This window comes from Cydia amplana, chromosome 9 (genome assembly GCF_948474715.1).
Source record: "Cydia amplana chromosome 9, ilCydAmpl1.1, whole genome shotgun sequence".
Lineage (NCBI taxonomy): Eukaryota > Metazoa > Arthropoda > Insecta > Lepidoptera > Tortricidae > Cydia > Cydia amplana.
The window spans coordinates 2,328,573-2,354,606 of record NC_086077.1 but is presented as its reverse complement, the minus strand read 5'-3'; the positions used below and the strand labels follow the sequence as shown (position 1 = coordinate 2,354,606).

Below are 26,034 nucleotides of genomic sequence, written 5' to 3'. Positions count from 1 at the left end.
CGGGTCTTCGGCCCTACGCGAAACTCGGCCTTCGGCCTTCGCAATTCAGATACTTAGGGAAGCTACAGAGAGCGTGCACCTTTCTTACGCTCCGGGCCTTTGACCCTACGCGAAGCTCGGCCTTCGGCCTTCGCAATTGAGGAACTTGGGGAAGCTGCAAAAACCATGCACCTTTCTTACGCTCCGGGCCTTCGGCCCTACGCGAAGCTGGGCCTTCGGCCTTCGCGATTGGGAATCTTGGGGAAGCTACAGAGAGTGTGCACCTTGCTTACGCTCTGGGCCTTCGGCCCTACGCCTTCGGCTTTCGCAATTGAGTTATTGGGGAAGCTGCAAAAACCGTGCACCTTTCTTACGCTCCGGACCTTCGACCCTACGCGAAGCTCGGCCTTCGGCCTTCGCAATTAAGATACTTGGGGAAGTTACAGGAAGCACGCACCTGCCTTACGCTTCGGACCGTCGGCCATATGCGGAGTTCGGCCTTCGTAATTAAAATACTCGGGTAAGTTGCAGGAAGAGCCCATCTATCTCAAGCTCCCAGTTTTTGCCCCCTACGCGGAGCTCGGCCTTCGTAATTAATATTCTTGGGAAATTTGGAAGCGCGCACCGAGCCTGTCTTATGCTCCGGGCCTTCAACCCTACGCGGAACTCGGCTTTCGACCTTTGCAATTTGAATACTCGGGGAAGTTGCAGGAAGAGCCCATCTGCCGTACGCTCCGGGCCGTCATCCCTACGTAGAGCTCGGCCTTCGGTCTGACACTTTTACACCTTGTTCCGTCAAAGTGGGTGCAGAGTTATATCTGAAGACGGACTCTACAATCTCAGACTCTCTACAAAGAACTTTTACACTTTTCTATTCCTTTAGCGCAATTTAGAACATATTGGCTTGGTTTCAAAACAAGTAAAATATGATTAATATAATACCTACCTATGTATAATTTTTTTTATGATCAGCGGTCAAGCCACTTCCTTTGAATATCCCAACAATAGGATAATATTTGGTTTTATAAGATTAGCTTTTCTTAACATATTTTGTGAATTCTTACTTTCTCGAAATTAGACTTAAACCCTCATATTGTATATATATTATTGATCGTCTTTCAAAGCGCTTCATTTTGATGCCCTACTTGATGGGTTTGCAAGATATTTTTTTATACATGTTTCGCAATATGGCGTATTTAGTCCGCCATATTGTTTTTATAATGACGTCATATAGCCTATGTCACTCGGGATGACGTAAGGATTCTAATGATACATCATACCTCTAAATCGGTTCAGGCATTTAGCTGCTAGGGTGGAACAAAGAAACTTACATACCCACAAACATGAACGCTGAAAACAATACACTCCTTTTTTTGGGCAGTCGTGTAAAAAGACAAGTAGGTCATAACTTCAAAATTGTATATATGATACTACAACCTAAATGATAATGATTAATGTGTATCAACTATCAAGCGGTTTTCCTCCATTATGGTAGCAAAGCGTCACCGCTATCCCATGAGGTGACCAATGAAAATCACTGAATAACCATAATAAATAATACATCGTCAACTGGCTATTACGAAGCCATTGTCTCAATCAAGGAACTCTAATTACTAGTAAGGCCGAAGCATCGTGTACAATCACAGTCAGTATCAACAGTAGCGTATCAGACTACGCGATTAAAGTATAGATCTACCATTTTCTAATAAGTTAACAAAAAAGATATAATGGTTTCGCACGGGTTAACAAATTAAAATTATACATAAACCTTCCCCTTGAACCACTCTATCTATTAAAATAAAAAAAACGCATCAAAATCCGTTGCGTAGTTTTAAAGATCTAAGCATACATAGGAACAGACAGACAGCGAGAAGCGACTTTGTTTTATACTATGTAGTGATTAGCTTAGACCGTTACAGATACTCGTGAACGCGTACTGTAGAGATATATCACTATTTCGAAAAGTATTCTAAGGTGCCAGGCACTAAGGCGCGTTATTTCATCCATTACTATTGAACTGACTACACAGGAATTATAACTACACATGAGCAATAGTAAATTTTTAGAGCTTTATCACACTGGCCATTCGTGTGAGTGTTAAAATTAAAGCGCGGCCAGCACGCAACGAGTTCGCCGCGAGCGCGGAAAATTTGAAATATCTACTCGGAAAATGCACGGTAAACAGGCCCGGATTTAGGGAGGGCCTTTTCCATCTAAAAACCATTGCTAGGTTGCTATAGCCCCTTAGGCCCGAGCCTTTGTGAACCGTGGGCCTAGCCGAAATTAGCATTTTTTTTCTGTGTTGGTCCGTAAATCTTGTAAATATTGTTTTGAATGGAGTTACTATTTTGGCATCCGGATGTTTACAGTCGTCAGACTGTCCCTGTCGCATTAGGAGCCGTCTTGGCACCCAGTCCAACTAGGTGCAGTAAATAACGTATCTAGTATCTACCACACAAACATATATTTTATTTACTTACTGAAACTGCACATAGAATATTAAACTTCTTCTTATTTTAAAACATTTACAACAAATTTGTGTTGATATTATTGTCTTCAGTTACCGCGATAGTTACTCATGAATGACATAAATTACTTTAATTCACTCGACACATTTCTTTCCGCGCAGTAATTCCACAGTATCACAAGTGATAATAACCCTCGATATCCATAAAACTTGTGGCGAAGTCAGCGGGCCGTATAAAAAGTTATCCCATCGCGCGATGACAAATGAGCTAGCTGCGGACTCGCGCCACCGAAATAGCCGATTTGCTCCGCCATCACTCCGAGATCCAGGCTTTATGTCGCTGATTCTCTTGGGGTTTTCATGATGTCGTTAGAGAACGGAAAAGTAATTTTTCCTAGTGATTCTTTAATAAATAAATAACTAGCGACCCGCCCCGGCCTCGGTTAACAAATTATACATAAACATCTTGAATCACTTTATTTATCTATGAAAAAAACACATTTTAATCCGTTGCGTAGTTTTAAAGATCTATGCATACATAGGGACAGACAGCGGGAAGCGACTTTTTTATACTATGTAGTGATGATAAATTTATAGGACATTCCTACACAGATTGACTGTCCCTAATAAAATAACAGATGTGGAGCTTTTTAAGCAAATTTATAAATTGGGTAAAATATATAGGTAGGTATATAGTCTGGATTCTTGATGTTATTAAGGAACAATATAAAAGTAATTTTTCGTACTTGATATTGAGAGATTAGTAATATTTTGCTGTGCAAATTGTCACGATTTATCTAAATGGCTGTTTTTCAAGTAAATTACTAAATTGGGTAAAAAATATATAAAATTGCTTTCTTGTTGTCTACAGGGAACCACAATAAATGATTTTTGTACGACTTTAGTCACGTAAAATATTGACTGTCGATTTTACTGACTGATTATCGTAATATTTTTCGGAGTGGCTGTCACAATTTATGTAAATGACAGTTTTCCAGCAGTTTTCAAGTCGATTATGTTATGATATTGGGTATGAAAAATAACGAATGATTAAATGTATACATATAAAGTACACAAGCAAATAGAAAACTCTGTGTGTGTTTTTGTGTTTTTTTTAATTTTAATCAGGTTGCTTTTGGTAAATTGTACGGACATCGGAGTAATCTGTGCTGTGTCAGTATCAAATAGAGTAACATGGGACTTGAAGAGTAGTTTTATACAAGAATAAGAACCTTGAAGTCTTAATCGGAACTAAAATCCTCGGTCACAGATTTTTAGCTAGGTAGCAAATTTTTTCTATTTCACATACATACATACATATTTTTTTTACATTTGTTCTATTTCACCTTTTTAGTAAGTCTGCTACTTGGCGGTGTTTTCCTATACTTAAAAGTGCGCCATAAGATAATAATATAATCTACAAAATCACGTCAAGATACCTGCGTGACATGATAAATTGATAATCCCTAGCCACAATAACAACAAATTCGCAATGATAAGATTATTAACAGATAGCGATAAGTTACGACTGCGACTTACCTTTTATCTTATCTTATCAGGTCTCACATCACAACCTGTCGTGTCTAAATAGATACAAAATTCGCGAATTGATAACTCTATATAGCTATTACCTATATATGACCAGTACATAACAGGAAAATTCCTTTGACGTGATTAATTTGCCTTATATATGAGTTAATTGTGATTGATATGATTAATGAAGCATTAAATTAGTGCGGTCAATTATAAAGGTGTTATATGATTTTAATTCGCATATCTGGAGTCCAAGAACAAAGACTAATTAAAATAATAGTGTCAGTGAGCCTAGAAATCAAATACTTCATACGTCTCAGTTTATTCGTCTCATGTAATATCATTTTTGCCAGTTAATAAAATAATTCGAAGGGAAATATTTTATTTCCTTATAAAATAAAATATATCATCATGATCATCATCTGACTGCTGGTTACAGGCCGACAGGACTCTTAGAGCCTCTTGCACCATCCCACTAACCCGGGTTAACCGATTAAACCTGGAGTACCCAGGTTACCAGTACATTTGGCTCTGGGTTAGCGGTTTAACCGGTTAACCCCGGTTAGTGGGATGGTCCAAGTGGCGTTTAGTAAATGGTTAAGGCTCATCTTCACATGACACTATAGCTAGTGACACTACTGAACACAGGAACACACACGTAGGTATAGCTCTAAATTTCTTCGCTAATGTATACATAAGTATGGTATGTCTAGGTGTGTAAATTTTTTTAAATACTAATTAGGTACATACCTACAGCTTCTTGACGTTAGATTTACTTTATTATATCTCCGTATTAATTTGCTCGAAATAGATCGTATCGATAAAATCGCAAAATCCATTATAAACTTTGTAGCGAAAACTACTGACTTATTTAGTCACGCACTGATAACTCGAAACATGCAATAAATTACTGTTATAAAGCAAAGTTCGGATTAAAAAGAACACTTGCTGAGAAATGGTGATAATAGATAACCCCATCGTATAATTATAGATAAACTTAAGTTATCTAACACATTACTCAATCTTTACAAATATTTACTACTTAGGGGTCATCCATTAATTACGTCACACGAATTTCTAGGTTTTTTTACCCCTCCCCCCCTCCTTGTCACACTTGGTCACATTTGGCAAACCCCTCCTCCCTAGTGTGACCTCACATTTTTTCTACGAAATGGCCAAATCGAATTAAGTAAGTACCTAAAATCTATTTTTTTATTCGGTAGACTGAAATGACAGTTCATAGTATGAACATAAAATGTCATTTCATACTAAGAAATGTCATTTTAGTCTACCGAATTAAAAAATAGACTTTAAGTATTATTAATATTTTATCAAAATATTTTTGACGATATAAATATTAGTAAATATTAGATAAAAGTATTAAATGTACAGCGAATAAAATAATTTAAATAAATTTTCGGTTACTGATGAAGTTAAAGTGACGTCACAAAGTTTGTGTCTCCGCCCTCCCCCATGTCACAATATATCACATTTTCTTGACCCCCCTCACTCCCCCTAAACGTGTGATGTAATTAATGGATGACCCCTTAGTTGGAGTTAATATGTCATCAGAAAGTAATCTGATCACGCTATTTATATTGCTGTAAATGTTAATCATTGTTATTTAAACAAGTTCACTTATAATAAATATGTTTTTGATTTCATCTGTATCTTATTTGATTAAATACTCTGAGAATATACAATTAATATGTTCAATGCGACAGGAGGTCGATTCGACCCCTAAGTTTTTAACGAGTTGAATATTACTTTAACGAAGGTCATTAGTCATTATAATTCTCCCAGTAATTTTAAAAATAATATAGAATATCATATAAGTGGGGAAAGGCATAGGTATTCACAAATAATTTTCTGGCTGAAAGTAAAAGACCTGTTTCCATAAGAGTCATAGGCACAGGCACAAAAGCATTCGAATGCGATGATGGAGCAGGAATTAAGATTGAATAATTTACGGTTTAGACTCACTTGTTTAAGTCACTCGTGCGACATGTTTCGGAGAGCCTAGGTCTGTTAGTGCTTGAGAAAGGAGACCTAGGCTCTCCGAAACATGTCGCGCGAGTGACTTAAAACAAGTGAGTCTAAACCGTAAAATTATTCAATGTTAGTATGTCTCACAACAGTTTAAATTCGAGGAATTAAGATCCCTCTTTATACTAAAGTCATCTGTATCTTTTACACCTCTTACTGTCTCTTCCATGTTTACTTCGAAATATATTATGTATCATATTTAAATACAGCAAACACTGATATATGTATTAGTTTTCTTCGGAAGGAGGCCATTGTCCACTCAAAGGTTATGTGATTATTAACCTAAAGTAATTGGCCAATTTAAGCCAGTGCATCTGCATTGTACGACATGATGTCTTGACAAGCCCGGTCCGTTCTTGCCAAACTTGCTCCATTCTCACCGCTTCCAGTTTACCAACTTATATTATAACTCTCGCGTTGGGTTTCTGTCTGCATCTTACAGCACCGTCGCGTTAGGGCTATCTAGAACACCTGAGGCAATTTTGAATTTGGATAAACCTGAAGTTAACATCAGAATGTTTTATAGTCGGTATTGTAGTAAAACGAATGCTTAATAACGGTTATATAAGATGTCCAGTAAATAATAGACAACTTTCTGACTACCGACACGGTAACTCAGGCTGGTCTAGAAAATGGAGTTATTGGTTGAGTAAAAGTAGTAGTAGCAGTAGTAAACTCTTTATTGTACAAAAAGACGTTAAAAAGAACAAAAAAATATTAAGAAGTACAAGGGCGAACTTATCCCTTTGAGGGATCTCTTCCAGTTAACCTTTAAAAGTATCGTTGTTTTCGATAATCGAACTTGTCTTTAATTTTTAATAGCTACCACCTTACTTCACTTTAATGATCATCCAGTCCATATCTCTATCTGTAAACTCATTTTTGGAAAATTGGTCACTCTGGTTTCCATAGGTAAATTTTTTATTCACAACAAATAAGAATTAATATTTGTTTCCATTTTTGTCTATCCAATTTGAGTGTCCCACTGCTGGGTAATAGCACATAAAACCTCTCCCCTTGATCTAACAACAAATGATGTGTGTGTTTTCATGTTTTATGTTTATTTTTGTACAATAAGAGTGTTTTACTACTACTACTACCACCATTATATTGTTTTTCCAAAAATATTTGCTCTCGTGACGTGACACCGCTGATGTTACAAGTGTATATATTGGCTGCGTTGTATATAGGCTTACCATCGAGCGTTGTTTTTCGAAATTCGAAAACTAAAAATAAACGTAAAAAAACATTAGCCATTTCTTATCATTAGTTGTAAATATTGGCGCAAGTCCATGCGGTCTACCTACAGTCCTACACCTACATATTTAGTTACATATAGTAGTACGTATATTACTGACTGTCGCAACCTTCACGTTATTATATTTTTTTTTATTACTGAACCTGATATTTTTTATCATAAACGATTTGGAGTTACTTAGTGAATTAAATACGACAATATTTTTCAAAATGGTACCTACGAGTTACACAATTTCAGAGCTTACCGAAACTCTAAACCTTGTTTCTTTCTAATCTTTCTATATCCCAGATAAACTAGGTACCTATGGCTAAAATTGCATTTAGGCCAATTTATTATACAACGTAAGTATACAACGTAACAAAGCAAGTAGGTATGTATACTTGCTTTTGTGCGAATTTTGAAGTTAAATGAAAGTTCGGGGAAATGAAAATAATTTTGGTGTCAAGGTGCACTTGATCAGGAAAATAATTTGGAGAATGTTTCGAACTGCAATCGCAAAAAAATAATCCCTTACTGGATTGATAAATTTTAAATGAGCAGCGGGGAATACCGCGATCCAAATGTTTCAAAACAAACAGATTAAGTCACTAATGAGCGTCTTAATTCTAAATGGAAGTAAGTGGATTAACGGGATAATTATCTACATAGTAATCGGTGAAACAACTGGCGTCTGTATTCGTTACTACTTGTAAATAGAGTTGCCAATAGGTATGCATCACTGACCATGAGTGTGAATGGAATCATTCTTGTAAAACCTTCAGTGAACACTACAAAGTTATTACTTAACGAGGAAGCATTATTAACAGGTTAGGTAAGTATATCTGTGTGTTATTTTAAACGACAAACTTCTATGAAATTATGACGAACATATATAACTAACACTTGCACTGCGTGGTCTGCGTGTGCTATTACAATCGTTGCAGACTTATCTTGGTCTAACTCTAGAAATTGTTAAACTCAGTTTGAGTTTATTTGTTTACAGGCAACTTATTCCTACGCTACGCAAGTTGTTAACGAGTGGACCAAAACTAATTACACTGCAAAAAATAATTGTTTACAATCAGTCATCAATAAACTACGATTATTGAGTCGACCGCGTGTCAAGGCAAGACTTCTAAGGCATCTTAACAATTCCACAGTTAATTGGCGGTTCTATATCTACAAGATCGAATTGGCCCTCGATCATGCTTCGATTGGATGACAATGTGTGCCTTGAGTATTCCCATTTGAATAAAATTCACGCTCACCACTCTTATATGACCTCTAGCTTTATAACGACTATGCTATAAAGCAGAACGCACTTATAGTGCTTCGTGGAAGCCATAGGATTCGGCAAGCGATTGCAATGACTCCTCCATGCCAACGCAAGCGCCTCTCACACATGCTAAAACATCGTACGATGTTAGCCAACCAATGGCAGCGCGCCGTGAGGTGGGCTCGGCTCCCCACCATGACGGAATGTATGGTTCTTAGAACGGCACTGTTAAAAATAACTACCTGTTTAACAGGACACACACGATGTTGGCGATTATTCGAGGCCAAGATATTATAGCACATTCCGCATTTCACATATATTATACACGTATTTAAGTAGTTTCACGTTTCAAATAGTATTAGAATTTCTTACTCTGACATTGGGGACCTTTTACATCTCCAAATGTAATGTATCATGTATTAACCATAGAGACTACACATCTCTGCTATATTTTATTCATTATTTATTTTAAAATTATTATAATGTAATGTTTATCGAGGCATTTGTTATTGTTTTTATTTTTCATGACACTATAATATGATTTTTAGAATTTAGAATTTTGTGGGTTTTTAAATGTGTAAATTACCTATCTGATAACTTCGTAAGACCTATTTTGAACCCGTGATTATCAAATGTAATTAGATTACTCGCCACAAGGAATTGTTTCTAGCAATCAAGATTAGACATACATATTTACTGATAGCGGTTATAAAAATGCCCGACACCAATAAATCGTAAATGTTATCGGATCGTTGTTGCTGCATATATCGCAGATACAGATAACTCGTATTTAGGTCCCAATCTGCAAGCGATATAAAATAATCGATAAGTAATAAAAATGAGTGAGTAATTTTAAGACCAAGTTAATTTATTATTAAACCACCATTGTAATGTGAATGTGTTTTGCATAGGTACATTTAATTTAACATCATCATCATCAGCATGACGGCCGCTAACAACCAGTTAAATAATGCTAGTTAGACCTAAAAATGTATAACTAATTTATTTGTCACTTTTCTGATGAAATGGGGAGCCCACGTCTGACATTCACAAGTTTTACGACCCCAGCGAACCCGTTATAAATCGCGCAAGTTCACGCATATCCTCAGATAACTCCGCAGATCTCCGCGATGTGATCACGTGTGTGTGAACAGCTGATCGCGCGTGCGCGCTGTGTGACAGCTGACCGGCTGCGCCGGCGCTTGGTTATTCTTGTTATCGTGTGCAGTAAATGCTCGCGAAGTTGTTACCTTGGGACTCTTGGGAGATCTGTATCTGTAATGTAATGACTATACGAGTAGAAAATACATTTTTTACAAGGGCGCAAAGTCGCTCAAAGGGATTTATAGTTGGTCAAACCAATTTGTCAGTCAGTAAGAACCAGGAAAACTATACACATCCATGTCTTTTGGGTGCTAGTACTAGTGTAAGACAAAGAAAAAATCGTTTTGCCACTCTAGTGGCTAAAATGCAACTTTGAAGACTAAAGAGAGCCTCTACAAACTGCCTTTCGAAAATCTTGGATAAATGACTGAGTTTGAGTTCGTTGAGTTTCCTCGAACGCACGAGCAACTAGAACGTCTGGGATAACCAGTCTAACTGGTATCAAGGTCCCTAACAGTTATGCTTGTTCCAGGTTCACGCTTATATTGGTCCACTTGAGACAAATACTTGGTAAAGCGATAAAGAATGATCGCCTGACTCGAGAAATACGAAACATTCATCAACACCATGATTGTTCTTGATAAGAACGTGATCTTTTACAATTTAGTTTACTTAGTTTACATTGACTTATCTAGTTAAAAACACGTAGCTTGTTTGTTTTCAGAAGGTTAATAATGGCGATAAGTGTTCTTAGCTAGCTCCTTGTTGTTTCGTAGGTTTACCTTTTGCAGACATATTCCCTTGCTTCTGGAATTTAACTTTGTTTTTTGTTAGTACCTATGTGACATCGCAATTGCTTACACTAGAACGGTCGGGGTCCGAGCACCCGGTGCCCTGGATTCAATGTATAAGCAGTATATTTTACTTGAGTAAACGACATACATATAGCGTTTAGTAGTTAAATCATACGTACATGTTTAATAAAATGTCTAAAAATATGCAGATGTGTTTCATTTAAATGTTAATTAAACAATGGGGTCCTAAAACGCCCCTAGGTCAGTCAACCAAATTATTTCCCAAAATATTTTTATTCCTAAATTTTTTGTTAGTATTAAAAGTGTATGTATACTTAACTGTCTTGAGTTTCATTTGAAGACATTCTTTATAAACTTTTTACTAAAAAGCTATTTTTAAATTAACCTTGAAATTAACGATACTGCGTAAATACTCGTATTTGCCCCACCTCCAGAAATCATCTGGAGACGTGCCCACCCGAATAAAGCTGTCAGCGTCATACGAAAGTCATATTTTCCAATATTAAAACGGCGAATGTCCTTATAACATTATATCATAGTTACATATTTCATAAAATGTCGAAAAATATGCAGATGTGTTACACTTAAAGGTTAATGCTATTTGTTTTTTTCATTACACAGGTCAAAAACACAGAAATACAGAGTAAAAAATTATACAACTAATAATAAATCCTAGGTCCTAGTGCCCTACAACTTTTTAAAGAGCTGGCAAAAAGATTGATCGACCTCACTGGTGACCGAAGAGCTGGCAGCTTTCTCGCGCAGTGTATTAGCCTCGCTATACAGCGGGGAAATGCTGCCAGCGTCTTCGGCACCATGCCAAAGGGGTCCAACTTTTTAGATTTATTTTAATTTTATTTAGTATTAGTTTTTAGTTTTAATTTAGTTAAGTTAGTTTATTTATTGATTAATGTACATTTACCTGTTAATTTATTTATTTCATTAAAAATTATTTTTCTTAAAAAAAAAATACATACCTACCTAAAAACTAAGAAGTAAATAAGCAATTAATTACAAATACAATCTACATACAATTTCATCCATCAATATTATAAAATTAAATCTAAATTAACCCGTCCTGGATCGTACCTGGCTCAAAAATACAATCTACATACAATTTCATCCATGAATATTATAAAATTAAATCTAAAATAACCCGTCCTGGAGCGTACCTGGCTCAAAGGTCTATGTTAATTAAACAACGGGGTCCTAAAATGCCCCTAGATTATACAACTTTCTCATCTTTATATATATATTCGAGAATTAAAATTAAATCGAACAACCATATAAGTAGCTCAGATATTTAGAACCAAAGATCTTCTTAACTAGGTACCTAATAATAGTATTTGCCCCACCTCCGGGAGATGTGCCCACGCAAATTCATTTGAAGCAGTGCGCGTCATACGAAAGTCATATATAGGTCTCATAAGTGGTCCTAAACAAAAAGGACGTATGTCCTTATGAGATTCTACATCACTCCCCTTTTTTAAACTTTCATTTTATTTCTCTTTCGAACCTAAGTCACTACATAGTATAAAACAAAGCCGCTGTCTGTCTATATGTATGCTTAGATCTTTAAAACTACGCAACGGATTTTGATGCGGTTTTAATAGATAGAGTGATTCAAGAGGAAGGTTCTTGTATAATTTGTTAACCCGTGCGAAGCCGGGGCGAGTCGCTAGTAATAAATAAGAGAAAAAGTGTAAAAAAGCACGGGTGGAAAATGACACAGGTGGGGCAGCATCAATAACTTTCGTAATCGCCCCCCTTCGCCCCGGCGGCTAGACATGAGTGTCAGGACAAATATTCGCAAATCAGGAATTTTCTCAGGGAATTCAAAATTTGTTTCTGGTAACCCTAATTACATATGACTTTTTGTAATAAGATGGTAGGGTTGACGCTTGCAGTGTTTGATTGTTTTGTTTACATGTTTGCCGAGTGCGCTCTAATGCGCATTTTGCGTTATGTACTTATGTAAACAGTTTTTTCATAACTAGAGAAAATTAATTTGGATTGATGTATTGTTTTAAATTTGGCCTTCACGAGCCTGATTCAGAATTAAAAAATTGATACGGATTTGATCTGATTTTGATACGACCTTGTAGATCGGTCACGCCAAATGAAGTGAAAGTCGTGCGTGAGATGTTTGTGTGCTAATCGCCAAGCCGATCGTCAAGGTCGTGTCAAAACCATAACAATTTGTTAAAATAGAATCGTCCTTCTCTGGTTTTCCACTAGAACTATGTACAGTCACCTGCAATAATATGTTACTCTTCGAAGGCCGCAAAAATATATGACCCTCTATCTTATGGCTCTACAAATAAGATCTTGTCAGATATTTTAGCGGCCTTCGTTGTGTAACATATTATTGCAGGTGACTGTACCATCACGCTCCGTAATTGTTGCTCCATTTAGGGTCCTAGCTAAATTGGATATTCAATACTTACGCTATAGAATTTCCAATTTGGCAAGAACCCTAAACGGCATGACAATCCCGTGTGGTGACTGTACTTTCTGAACGACTTTTTTAGAGTTTTATTAGGCTTATTTCTACTATATAGATATTTATACTGAAATAAACTATGCATGTTGCGCTATTTTGGCCGCGCTCTTAATAGGAAGTAGGAAGTGATAGGAGGTAGGTATTTATTTAGGTACGTTCAGAATCTCGACATATTTCTTATGTGACTTTTTAATTAAAATGTTACCTTTTTTGCCCACAGGAGCCAATGAGAACTGCAACAAAGACATGCTGCAGCGATGCGCCATGGACCTGCCTGTGCTAAACTCGCCGGAGATCTCCTTCGCCTTAACTAGAGAAGAACTAGACAAGAGTTGCATGTAAGTTATTGCAATAGGCTATTTGACGACTAGTCAAATCAGTTTCTTTTTTCGAACTGTCAAAACGATTTTGCTACTATGCAATTTATATGAAACACTAGCATGTGACGTCACAATCAAATCACCTACTCTTTATAATTTGATACGGGTTTTAAAAAAGAAATTGTGTCTAAAAATAACTGCTGTCTACGTTTCTCTGTTAATCTTCTGGTGCTTTATTTCATGCATGTTGTAAAATAATTTATTTTAAATACATTCATAACCTATATTAACCCTCCTACGTCCCTGCGTACAAATTTTTGTACGTATACCAAAAAATATTTTGAACTTTCATTGTAACTAAAGGGTTCCAAATTCAAAAACAAAACAAATGCTTCTGGGTCTCAGGAGGTTAATGCAATGTGAGACTTCAGTTGTATATTAAGAGGGGACTAACGCAAAATTGTACGTTTCTATTGAATTTTTACACTAAACGTTTCTCTAATATTGTGTAATATTGGCTTATTGGATACATGCTAATTAATTAATTGGATGCATGTGTTATGCTTTGGTTTCCTCCGAAAACGGTGCCGTCATATAGCGATCGTCTCCATACAAATACTACGACATCCATATAGCCGTATTATTTAGTATGAAGACGGCCGCTATATGACGGCACCGCTATCCTAGAAAAACCGATCTTTAGCGTTAGCTTAAGCGATTTATTTCATTTTGACCCTTGGAGAGATTAACCGTAGGAGTATTTATCTTTACATATAATTCTGTTATAATGTAGTAAGTATTTATTGAAAGCTTACAGATTTTTATTGACTTATGAAAGAAACCTTGAAACGTATCTACGTAATGATTTTTTTAAACAGTATATCCTCCTAAGGCCTAGCCATACAAACGTAACATCCAATTTGCCACTGAAATTTGAACCTAAATAGGAAATAGAGTTGATTTTGCGTTGTATGAAAATTGAAAGAAACAAAGCAAAAGCGACTCTGTTCCAATTGAACATGGTTTAAATCACATCGAACTGAATAGGTACTATAGGTAGGACCTTGGGCCTTAGGAGGCTATCACAACAAGACAAATCTTAACCCCCTTATTCCTAAACGCGTTACAAACCTCAATTAGCTAATAATCGTTTGTAGCGCGTTTGATGATCTGACACTGACTTATGTATTTGTAAGAAAGGGATGAAACATAATTTAACTAAATCAGGCACATCAGGCACCTAAAGTTTTATCAATAAGGGGGTAAAAGGTTAAATTAGCTCGATAAAAAAGGTTTAAAGCTCGGGGATCCACAAATCACTATCCTACAAATGACCATTTTTAAATACCTATATAAAACTTACATTATATACTCGTAGACTTGAAACAAAATCCGTATCTCCACACGAACGCCTGCAAGGAAAATGATAGCGTTCTAACTGCAGTTCCCGCAACCCGCAACCGACACTTTATGAAATCCGCCGCTTCCAAGATATCTGCAGCGGTATCGGCTAGATCAACTTACTCAACGCGGTGAATAAATTGCTTTGTAAATAGACTGAAGTACATGAAAATAAAATTGTTGGAACAATAGCAGCTTAAATACGTACGTCGGAAGGGTGCTAACTAGTAGAGTGACTACTGCTGACCTGCAGCGAGTGTGGCCGCACATTTGCTGCAAAGATTGGCTACGTTAGTCACCTGAGAGCGCACCAGCGACGCTCTCAGCGGTAGAACGCAGTCGCTGTGACTGAAAACGGCTAGGAGTTGATGATGACGATGATGAAAAAATACGTAGGTAGGTACTTATCGATTTGTGAGTTTAGTCATAGTGATTTTCGTTTATTTTCGTGTTTCCCGGTAGGCCCTGGCTGAAAAGTGGGTGCCATTCCCCCAGTACCATTTCGTACCTTGTCAACTAACAATAGTATGAGGTCCCTATCAACTTTGACATTGATTGTCACTGTGCCAATGTACGAAATGGTACGAAAACTAAATCTTTGACTGTAGGTATATTCTGTAGCCGTGAATGTAGCCGGGTTTCAAGTTACTCAACTGTGCTGCAAACAAATTGCTCTGTAAATACACTGAGCTGGAGCACAGATTGCTGAATTAAATATGCATGCATTTAATTGCAGATAATCGATGAATAGCTCCTGAAAATAAAACTGTTGATGCAATGCATTTACAACAGCGACCGACGTATCAAATTGTGATTTTAGCAGCGTGAACGTATACGTAGACATGACTAAATTACGAGAAATATTTATAATTCTTAGCGGAAGCCAAGTGGGAAACCATTTTTATCGCCTGTCTTACATACTTACTTGTTAGAATGTGACAGGCATGGTGACAAGCGATAAAAATGCGATTGTGCTTCCGCCGCAGGTAATATTTGCATACTTCTCTCCCATTTTTAGGTCCCCAGCCTATGGGGAATCAACCCAAAATTAGCATCAAATTTGGCACTCTTGTGGATAAAATGCAACTTTCTCAGCAGTTTTTGAAGGATAAAGAGAGCTTTTTGAGCTGGTGTGGTGAACTAATGCTATCACTTCAGTGTTTAGCACATTTACGTTTTAAAATTACGTCTTCCTTTGCAATAATGTAAACTTTTGTGAGCACACATTGTTCAAATTATGCATGTTCCGTATTTGATTGCAGTTAATTGATTCGTAATAGCGCTTGATAACAATATTGCAGCTGCAGTTTACAATGACATTATAATATCGTATTAATGAATCGAAGTGTGATTTTAGTGGGTACTGTATTACCTGTTATACCTGGTGTGGTCTGTAATAGGAGCAAAATATTTAACTGTAGGCTGCAGTTAGCTGCACTCCTCAACCTGACCAACATTTGTTCAGCAATTTATGTTTAAGGCGTGACAAGCAACGCCAATCACGATGATAATGGCGTTATGGCGTACCTACATTGAATACTTCATAATTTTTAACAGTCTTTACCTATACATATGTATAATCAGTCAATATTCGTATTATCTATATGTAAAAATATCACAAACTTATAAAAGTGTTACAACTTGATAGTGGTAGGTACATACCATAATGTAATAATTTAAGAATTTAAATTAAATTGCTCGTAGAATCTACAATTAATGGGGTAAAAGGTTCTTGTGTATCGATCGCGTACCGCAAGCCGTACCGTGGGAGAAAACCCCAAAAACGTTACCCGGTGATAACCGCAGGTACGTAATTAATTATTGAATGCGGGCAGCGCGTGAATGGATATATTGCAAAGATCCTTAGGGACTACCTTTATGCAGTTTCAGTACATAGTATAAAACAAAGTCGCTTCCCCCTGTCTGTCTGTCCCTATGTATGCATCTTTAAAACTACGCACCGGATTTTGATGCGGTTATTTTAATAGATAGAGTGATTCAAGAGGAAGGTTTATGTATAATTTCAAATAATTTGTTAACCCGTGCGAAGCCGGGGCGGGTCGCCAGTATATTACAAGTCAATGCTTTAATTATACTTACGTCATCTAGCGTCGAATGATGGTCCCTATGACAGTTCATTTTTATTTAATTAAATTTTTGCCTTTTTTACATTGTAATGTCGCTTTTAGTTTCTGAAAAATAAATTAATTAAAAATTAAAAAACACGACTGCAGTTTAAAAGCGAACTGAAAAGCTAAAAATAATTTATATTTATGTTAGCTACTCAACTTCATAAATATAAAATAGAATATAAGTGTTCAGTCAGGGTCATAAACAGCAAACGGAAAAGTTTAAGCTCATTTAGGATAGTGACTGTACCTGTATATTTTATTTCGATTGCAGTCGGGAACCTTGATATATTGAAATTTTCCCATTCACAGGTTCCCGACTGCAATCGAAATAAAATATACAGGTACAGTCACTATCCTAAATGAGCTTAAACTTTTCTGTTTGCTGTTTATGACCCTGACTGAACACTTATATTCTATTTTATATTTATGAAGTTGAGTAGCTAACATAAATAAAAATTATTTTTAGCTTTTCAGTTCGCTTTTAAACTGCAGTCGTGTTTTTTAATTTTTAATTAATTTATTTTATTTTATACATTTTAGTGACTATACAAAAACCAACCACATTTTTTATGATTTAAGGCAAGTTAGTTGCTTCAAGGAGCTTTCATCATGTTGATCTTTGATATGTTAGCATAAAACGTGCTTAAAAACCTAAATAGTTCGGACCCAAAAAACCAGACGTATTGAAAAGTGCTATCGCTTAATATCTCTGGAAATACATAATTATTTCCTATTGGTTGGCTTTCGGCCTTCGCAATTAAGATACTTGGGGAAGCTGCAGAAAGCGTGCACCTTTCTTACGCTCCGGGCCTTCGGCCCTACGCGAAGTTCGGCCTTTGGCCTTCGCAATTCAGATACATGGAGAAGCTGCAGAAAGCATGGAACTTTCTTACGCTCCGGGCCTTCGGCCCTACGCGAAGCTCGGCCTTCGGCCTTCGCGATTAACGAACTTGGGGAAGCTACAGAAAACGTGCACCTTTCTTACGCTCCGGGCCTTCGGCCCTACGCGAAGTTCGGCCTTCGGCCTTCGCAATTAAGGTACTTGGGGAAGCTGCAAAAACCGTGAACCTTTCTTACACTCCGGGTCTTCGGCCCTAGGCGAGGCTCGGCCTTCGGCCTTCGCAATTAAGAAACTTGGGGAAGCTGCAGAAATCGTGGACCTTTCTTACGCTCCGGGCCTTCGGCCCTACGCGAAGCTCGGCCTTCGGCCTTCGCAATTAAGATACTTGGAGAAGCTGCAGAGAGCGTGCACCTTTCTTACGCCCCGGGCCTTCGGCCCTACGCGAAGCTCGGCCTTCGGCCTTCGCAATTAAAATTATTGGGGAAGCTACAGATAGCGTGCACCTTTCTTACGCTCCGGGCCTTCGGCCCTCCGCGGAGCTCGGCCTGCGTGATTAATATTCTTGATAAATTTGGAAGCGCGCACCGAGCCTGTCTTATGCTCCGGGCCTTCAATCATACGCGGAGCTCGGCTTTCGACCTTTGCAATTTGAATACTCGGGGAAGTTGCAGGAAGAGCCCATCTGTCTTAAGCTCCCAGTCTTTGCCCCCTACGCGGAGCTCGGCCTTCGTAATTTATATACTTGGGGAATTTGGAAGCGCGCACCGAGCCTGTCTTATGCTCTGGGCCTTCAACCCTAACGCGGAGCTCGGCTTTCGAACTTTGCAATTTAAATACTTGGGGATGTTGCAGGAAACGCACATCTGTCGTATGCTCCGGGCCGTCATCCCTACGTGGAGCTCGGCCTACGGCACAGAATAAATAATAGTACTAGGTACAGAAGACTCACTCTCTAACAAAACGCGTCTGTTACGATCAGCACAGATATGGCCGCTAGGTGGCAACAGCGCCACGCGCGGCTTATGGCTCCTCTACACGATAGGCCAACGCCGGCCACTCCAAGGGACGCAGCCATACGGTAGAATGAGGTAGCAATATCACTTGCTCCCTCTAACGCATAAATGCGTCCCTTGGAGTGGCCGACGCTGGCCCATCGTGTAGAGGAGCCATTATGGTTTTCCCCAATATTGGTGTGGAACGGATGTACTTTTAGCTACCTGTAGCAAAGCGACGAAATCGCGGAGAGAGCCACGCCTGCCTTCGGTCACACTTTGTTCCGTCAAAGTCGGTGCAGAGTTATAAGTTATAACTGAAGACGGACTCTACAATCTCAGACTCTTTACAAAGATCTTATTTACACTTTTCTATTCCCTTAGCGCAAGTTAGAACATATTGGCTTGGTTTCAAAACAAGTAAAATATGATTAATATAATACCTATGTATAATTATTTCTTTTATGATCAGCGGTCAAACCACTTCCTTTTAATATCCCAACAATATGATAATATTTGGTTTTATGAGATTAGCTTTTCTAAACATATTTTATGAACTCTTACTTTCTCGAAATTAGACTGAAACCCTCATATTGTATATATATTATTGATCGTCTTTCAAAGCGCTTCATTTTGATGCCCTACTCGACGGGCTTGCAAGATATTTTTTTCTTAAAGTTGCGCAATATGTCGTATTTAGTCCGCCATATTGTTTTTTTTAATGACGTCATATAGCCTATGTCACCCGGGATGACGTAAGGATTCTAATGATATATCATACATCTAAATCGGTTCAGGCATTTAGCTGCTAGGGTGGAACAAAGAAACTTACATACCCACAAACATGAACGCTGAAAACAATACACTCCTTTTTTTGGGCAGTCGTGTAAAAAGGAGCACCAAAACCAAGGTTTTGTTGAAATTAGATGCAAAATTATCGTCACAGAACTGACAGTGATTACTTTTTCTTAACAGCTCGTGCTAATTTGAGTACACTATTTTCTGAAAACTACCTTACACAAGTAATATTACTTAAAAATCGCAATTGACAATTAAAACTGCTTGTGCACTTCACTCCGAACACAGCGAAAGTGCGTAAGTCAAGTAATGACGGTCTTTAACCGTTAAGTAGGTAAGACGATATAGCGTTCATTAATTTACGGATAGGGTTGCCATCCGTAATGTAATGAATAAATAGAATATCCTGACAAGAGTCCGGCCATAACTCTAAAAATCCCGACACTTCCTGGACAGTCAATTTCTCCAACATCTTTACCAACAGGCTGAGATAAGTCGTAGACCTATTGTAGTTAGTTGAGGTTTCTAAAAACCCTGACATTCGCCAAGTCTCAAGTTGAGCTCGCTTCCTGCTAATCTACTCCCATTTTACTATAACTTGGATCTTTTTAAATCGAGAATTAATAGACATCTCTTAGGTAAGCATGCTCCATCCTAATAGACCGCATCGGCACTTACCATCAGGTGAGATTCAATCAATCAATCAATCAATCACTTTATCTGCAATAAAACATACTTAAATGCATGCAAATATTATATAGTGCACAATAAAATCAACAAAAAATATTATAAAACAATCACAACAATAATAATGCATTACAGATTAATAGAATATATGTCAGTGAGAATTACACGTAGGTACAGTATCGATGTCAACAAAGTTTAATCTAATTCTAAGATAAGATTATGGGTCAAATGCTTTCCTTTATCCACAAAAAGCCTGACAAAGGACCAGAAATCCTGACAAGTCAGGGGAAAACGTATGGCAACCCTACGGCTATTCACGGAACGCTCAACTTCGTGAAAACCGGGTAACTTTGGTAAAATGGCTAACTTTTGCTAAAGACGTAGACGTCAGCAAGTTGCGGAATGGTACGCAGTTAGCTCATCTTAATTTAGTGTTCTTGTTTGTGGTAAATAGCAATTTGAAACTAGTTGTCTGGTTGGCTAACTTTGGATGGATGCTGAATAGCCCATGAGTTATTTGGCGTGAATAGAGATCAAGTTAAGTTTTGCTTGCACTGTTATAACCTTCGGTAATATTGTTTCTCAGTTTACATACGGGAAAGATACGGCATCTGTGTTTTGGTTGGCTTAGGCCCACTTGCATCATCCCACTAACCCGGGGTTAAGCGGTTAAGCGGCAAATTGTACTGGTAACCATGGTATAGCTTCAGGTTTAACTTGTTAACCCGGGTTAGTGAATGGTGCAAGTAGGCCTTAGGAGTTATCTGTATCGTATAGAATCAAAAAACAATGTAATGTAAGGGAGAATGACAAAAAAAATGAAGGGCACAACTAAGCTTTTGAGATCCTGAAACAATGGGATTAAATATGTATTTTTTTTTAGTATTTGCTACCTAATTAATATGGTACTACCTAATTATCCAACTTTGCGCCATATCAAGACCGTTTTTCTTCCTTCGTCATGTCGTGACATATCCGTCTCCGAAAATGTCACGATCACGACTCAAGCACCAAAAGTAATAAAACACATATTTTCTGAGCGATTAAGTCCCGTTTTATTTAGCACTGTATAATAAAAATCCGGACAAGTGCGAGTCGGACTTTTTAGTATTTGTTGTTATAGTGGCAACAGAAATACATCATCTGTGAGAATTTCAACTGTCTAGCTATCATGGTTCATGAGATACAGCCTTGTGGCAGGACAGACAGACGGACAGTGGAGTCTTAGTAATAGGGTCCCGTTTTTACCCTTTGGGTACGGAACCCTAAAAACTGTAATTATAAAATCTTTAAATTAAAAACTATATACCGTTCAGCTTCCGAGTATTTATTTGCAATTGATAGTATTGATACATATTGATGAAACCCGCAATCATTAACAGTGATTTGTATTTGTCATTTACAAACTATCGAGCCATTAATTAAAACGTTAAAACAAATACAACTAAAAACGGAATTGGAATTTGTTTGCTTAAACAACTGATTTGTGGGCTTTATTTATTTGTAGTCAGGTGGACATCAGTGTTACGCTAAATACAAAGTAGAGATGGGCCGAATATGGAGTTTGTCTGATTACCAGTCCGCCGGACGATATCGGCCTGTCAGTTAGAACAAAAAGTTGACAGCTCCGAACAACTGACAGGCTGATACCGTCCGGCGGACTGTTAATCAGTAGGCCCCTTTATACAAACATTCGGCCAAATGTTCGGTTAAAATTTTACCGCACCGAATGTTTCGTCGAACTGTTCCGCTTATCTATAACTATTCGAAAACGCTTCAATTACTTACTTACATTAGCAGCTAAGGATTAGACAAATCCCTAAAATTAAATAGGTCAAAAAATAAATTAATTAAAAATTAAAAAACACGACTGCAGTTTAAAAGCGAACTGAAAAGCTAAAAATAATTTTTATTTATGTTAGCTACTCAACTTCATAAATATAAAATAGAATATAAGTGTTCAGTCAGGGTCATAAACAGCAAACGGAAAAGTTTAAGCTCATTTAGGATAGTGACTGTACCTGTATATTTTATTTCGATTGCAGTCGGGAACCTTGATATATTGAAATTTTCCCATTCACAGGTTCCCGACTGCAATCGAAATAAAATATACAGGTACAGTCACTATCCTAAATGAGCTTAAACTTTTCTGTTTGCTGTTTATGACCCTGACTGAACACTTATATTCTATTTTATATTTATGAAGTTGAGTAGCTAACATAAATAAAAATTATTTTTAGCTTTTCAGTTCGCTTTTAAACTGCAGTCGTGTTTTTTAATTTTTAATTAATTTATTTTATTTTATACATTTTAGTGACTATACAAAAACCAACCACATTTTTTATGATTTAAGGCAAGTTAGTTGCTTCAAGGAGCTTTCATCATGTTGATCTTTGATATGTTAGCATAAAACGTGCTTAAAAACCTAAATAGTTCGGACCCAAAAAACCAGACGTATTGAAAAGTGCTATCGCTTAATATCTCTGGAAATACATAATTATTTCCTATTGGTTGGCTTTCGGCCTTCGCAATTAAGATACTTGGGGAAGCTGCAGAAAGCGTGCACCTTTCTTACGCTCCGGGCCTTCGGCCCTACGCGAAGTTCGGCCTTTGGCCTTCGCAATTCAGATACATGGAGAAGCTGCAGAAAGCATGGAACTTTCTTACGCTCCGGGCCTTCGGCCCTACGCGAAGCTCGGCCTTCGGCCTTCGCGATTAACGAACTTGGGGAAGCTACAGAAAACGTGCACCTTTCTTACGCTCCGGGCCTTCGGCCCTACGCGAAGTTCGGCCTTCGGCCTTCGCAATTAAGGTACTTGGGGAAGCTGCAAAAACCGTGAACCTTTCTTACACTCCGGGTCTTCGGCCCTAGGCGAGGCTCGGCCTTCGGCCTTCGCAATTAAGAAACTTGGGGAAGCTGCAGAAATCGTGGACCTTTCTTACGCTCCGGACCTTCGGCCCTACGCGAAGCTCGGCCTTCGGCCTTCGCAATTAAGATACTTGGAGAAGCTGCAGAGAGCGTGCACCTTTCTTACGCCCCGGGCCTTCGGCCCTACGCGAAGCTCGGCCTTCGGCCTTCGCAATTAAAATTATTGGGGAAGCTACAGATAGCGTGCACCTTTCTTACGCTCCGGGCCTTCGGCCCTCCGCGGAGCTCGGCCTGCGTGATTAATATTCTTGATAAATTTGGAAGCGCGCACCGAGCCTGTCTTATGCTCCGGGCCTTCAATCATACGCGGAGCTCGGCTTTCGACCTTTGCAATTTGAATACTCGGGGAAGTTGCAGGAAGAGCCCATCTGTCTTAAGCTCCCAGTCTTTGCCCCCTACGCGGAGCTCGGCCTTCGTAATTTATATACTTGGGGAATTTGGAAGCGCGCACCGAGCCTGTCTTATGCTCTGGGCCTTCAACCCTAACGCGGAGCTCGGCTTTCGAACTTTGCAATTTAAATACTTGGGGATGTTGCAGGAAACGCACATCTGTCGTATGCTCCGGGCCGTCATCCCTACGTGGAGCTCGGCCTACGGCACAGAATAAATAATAGTACTAGGTACAGAAGACTCACTCTCTAACAAAACGCGTCTGTTACGATCAGCACAGATATGGCCGCTAGGTGGCAACAGCGCCACGCGCGGCTTATGGCTCCTCTACACGATAGGCCAACGCCGGCCACTCCAAGGGACGCAGCCATACGGTAGAATGAGGTAGCAATATCACTTGCTCCCTCTAACGCATAAATGCGTCCCTTGGAGTGGCCGACGCTGGCCCATCGTGTAGAGGAGCCATTATGGTTTTCCCCAATATTGGTGTGGAACGGATGTACTTTTAGCTACCTGTAGCAAAGCGACGAAATCGCGGAGAGAGCCACGCCTGCCTTCGGTCACACTTTGTTCCGTCAAAGTCGGTGCAGAGTTATAAGTTATAACTGAAGACGGACTCTACAATCTCAGACTCTTTACAAAGATCTTATTTACACTTTTCTATTCCCTTAGCGCAAGTTAGAACATATTGGCTTGGTTTCAAAACAAGTAAAATATGATTAATATAATACCTATGTATAATTATTTCTTTTATGATCAGCGGTCAAACCACTTCCTTTTAATATCCCAACAATATGATAATATTTGGTTTTATGAGATTAGCTTTTCTAAACATATTTTATGAACTCTTACTTTCTCGAAATTAGACTGAAACCCTCATATTGTATATATATTATTGATCGTCTTTCAAAGCGCTTCATTTTGATGCCCTACTCGACGGGCTTGCAAGATATTTTTTTCTTAAAGTTGCGCAATATGTCGTATTTAGTCCGCCATATTGTTTTTTTTAATGACGTCATATAGCCTATGTCACCCGGGATGACGTAAGGATTCTAATGATATATCATACATCTAAATCGGTTCAGGCATTTAGCTGCTAGGGTGGAACAAAGAAACTTACATACCCACAAACATGAACGCTGAAAACAATACACTCCTTTTTTTGGGCAGTCGTGTAAAAAGCTAAGTCCCACAAGCTTAAGCTTAAGTGCACAAGCTTATTCCACCGTCCCCATTCTACCATCGGACTTTTAGACGCACGGCCGATTTCCATCCTTACTTGGTAGATATTCCACTAATTCGCACGAAGCGCTTTGCTTCCTCTTTTCTTATGCGCACTGCCAAGGAATGGAATTCCTTGCCGGCGTCTATATTTCCGAGCTCATATAACCCGGCAACCTTCAAATCAAGGGTGAACAGACACCTTCTGAGCATGCTCGCTCCATCGTAGGCCACGTCTTCGCCTCGGCTAGTCTGTGGCCATGAGTAAGACCATTTATAATAAAAAAAAAAGTCCCTTGCGTTACTTAAGAAAATTTTCTACCCTCGCCAAACAATCTACACTAATTCTACAATAATTGAATGAAACAGGATGAAAATTTAATTCAAACATTTCCATTCGTTCATCAATGTCAACGGAGAGACGTCACCGAGCCCGTACCATGAGTCACTGACAGTGTCAAAACTGACATAATAACGCTATCGAGAACGTAATTTACTTTCTACACATCTCGCTCGCGCTAATATGCGAGTACGAGCGAGATGCATAGAAAGTAAATTACCTACGTCCTCGATGGCGTTTATGTCAGTGCCAAACTGGTGGTAGCCATACTAGCAGAGAGTAACTTGAAAACTTCTGACCGGCTAACATGAGTTGCGTTCTCTCTTGAAGTCGCGCTGAGATCTGAGATGGAGTCGCGCGCGAGAACGCAACTCATGCTAGCAGATCAGTAGGAATTTTCATTTTACAGTGTCGCATCCAGACAAACAATAAAATATTAGCTTTTATTCCGTACTTTATCCGAATATTCGGCCCATCTCTAATACGACGCTTTTACTAATCATTGGACAACATATTGAGTTATGGCATCATGTTCAAAGCCGCAGGCGTGGTGAATTATTGATTGTGCGGTTCGTTATTGTGACACAAAGCTAAACTGGGACTACTATTGTGGGATGAAAATGGACCCAGCAATCGGCAGTTGGTAATAGTGTTGTGAATAACGCTTATTTTTAGGCTTAAAGACTCGAGCCCACAAGACTCGTAAGTCTTGAAGACTCGACTATATTTGAGAATTGTATTTATTTATTTTACGCGTATGGATGTAAGAAATCGTCATTGCCGCCTTTGAGGCGTTAAGCCTCGAGAGTCTTAAGGGTTCGCGTCTTTAAGTCTCGAAATGAGCGTTATTCACAACACTAGCAGTTGGCCATTTTTAAGGGAGCCTTATTTGGTTGATTAATTGTCGGCTGAGGTCTCCTCCGTCGTAGTTTTGGCCTGCATCAAAATTGTAGGCGCTTTGTTTAACTACTCTATTGATTTTCGGGAATATAAAATACAAAAATGTCTATGTTACCGAGAATG

General features: G+C 38.4%; 1 protein-coding gene across 1 annotated transcript in view; it reads left to right on the top strand.

Annotated features, from left to right (window-relative positions):
- LOC134650893 (uncharacterized) overlaps window positions 1–26,034 on the top strand; it is a 46,867-nt gene that overhangs the window by 9,863 nt on the left and 10,970 nt on the right. Inside the window, exon 2 of the mRNA XM_063505830.1 lies at window positions 13,181–13,298. Within this exon, the coding sequence (XP_063361900.1) occupies window positions 13,181–13,298 (118 nt within the window). The remainder of the gene's footprint in view (window positions 1–13,180; window positions 13,299–26,034) is intronic.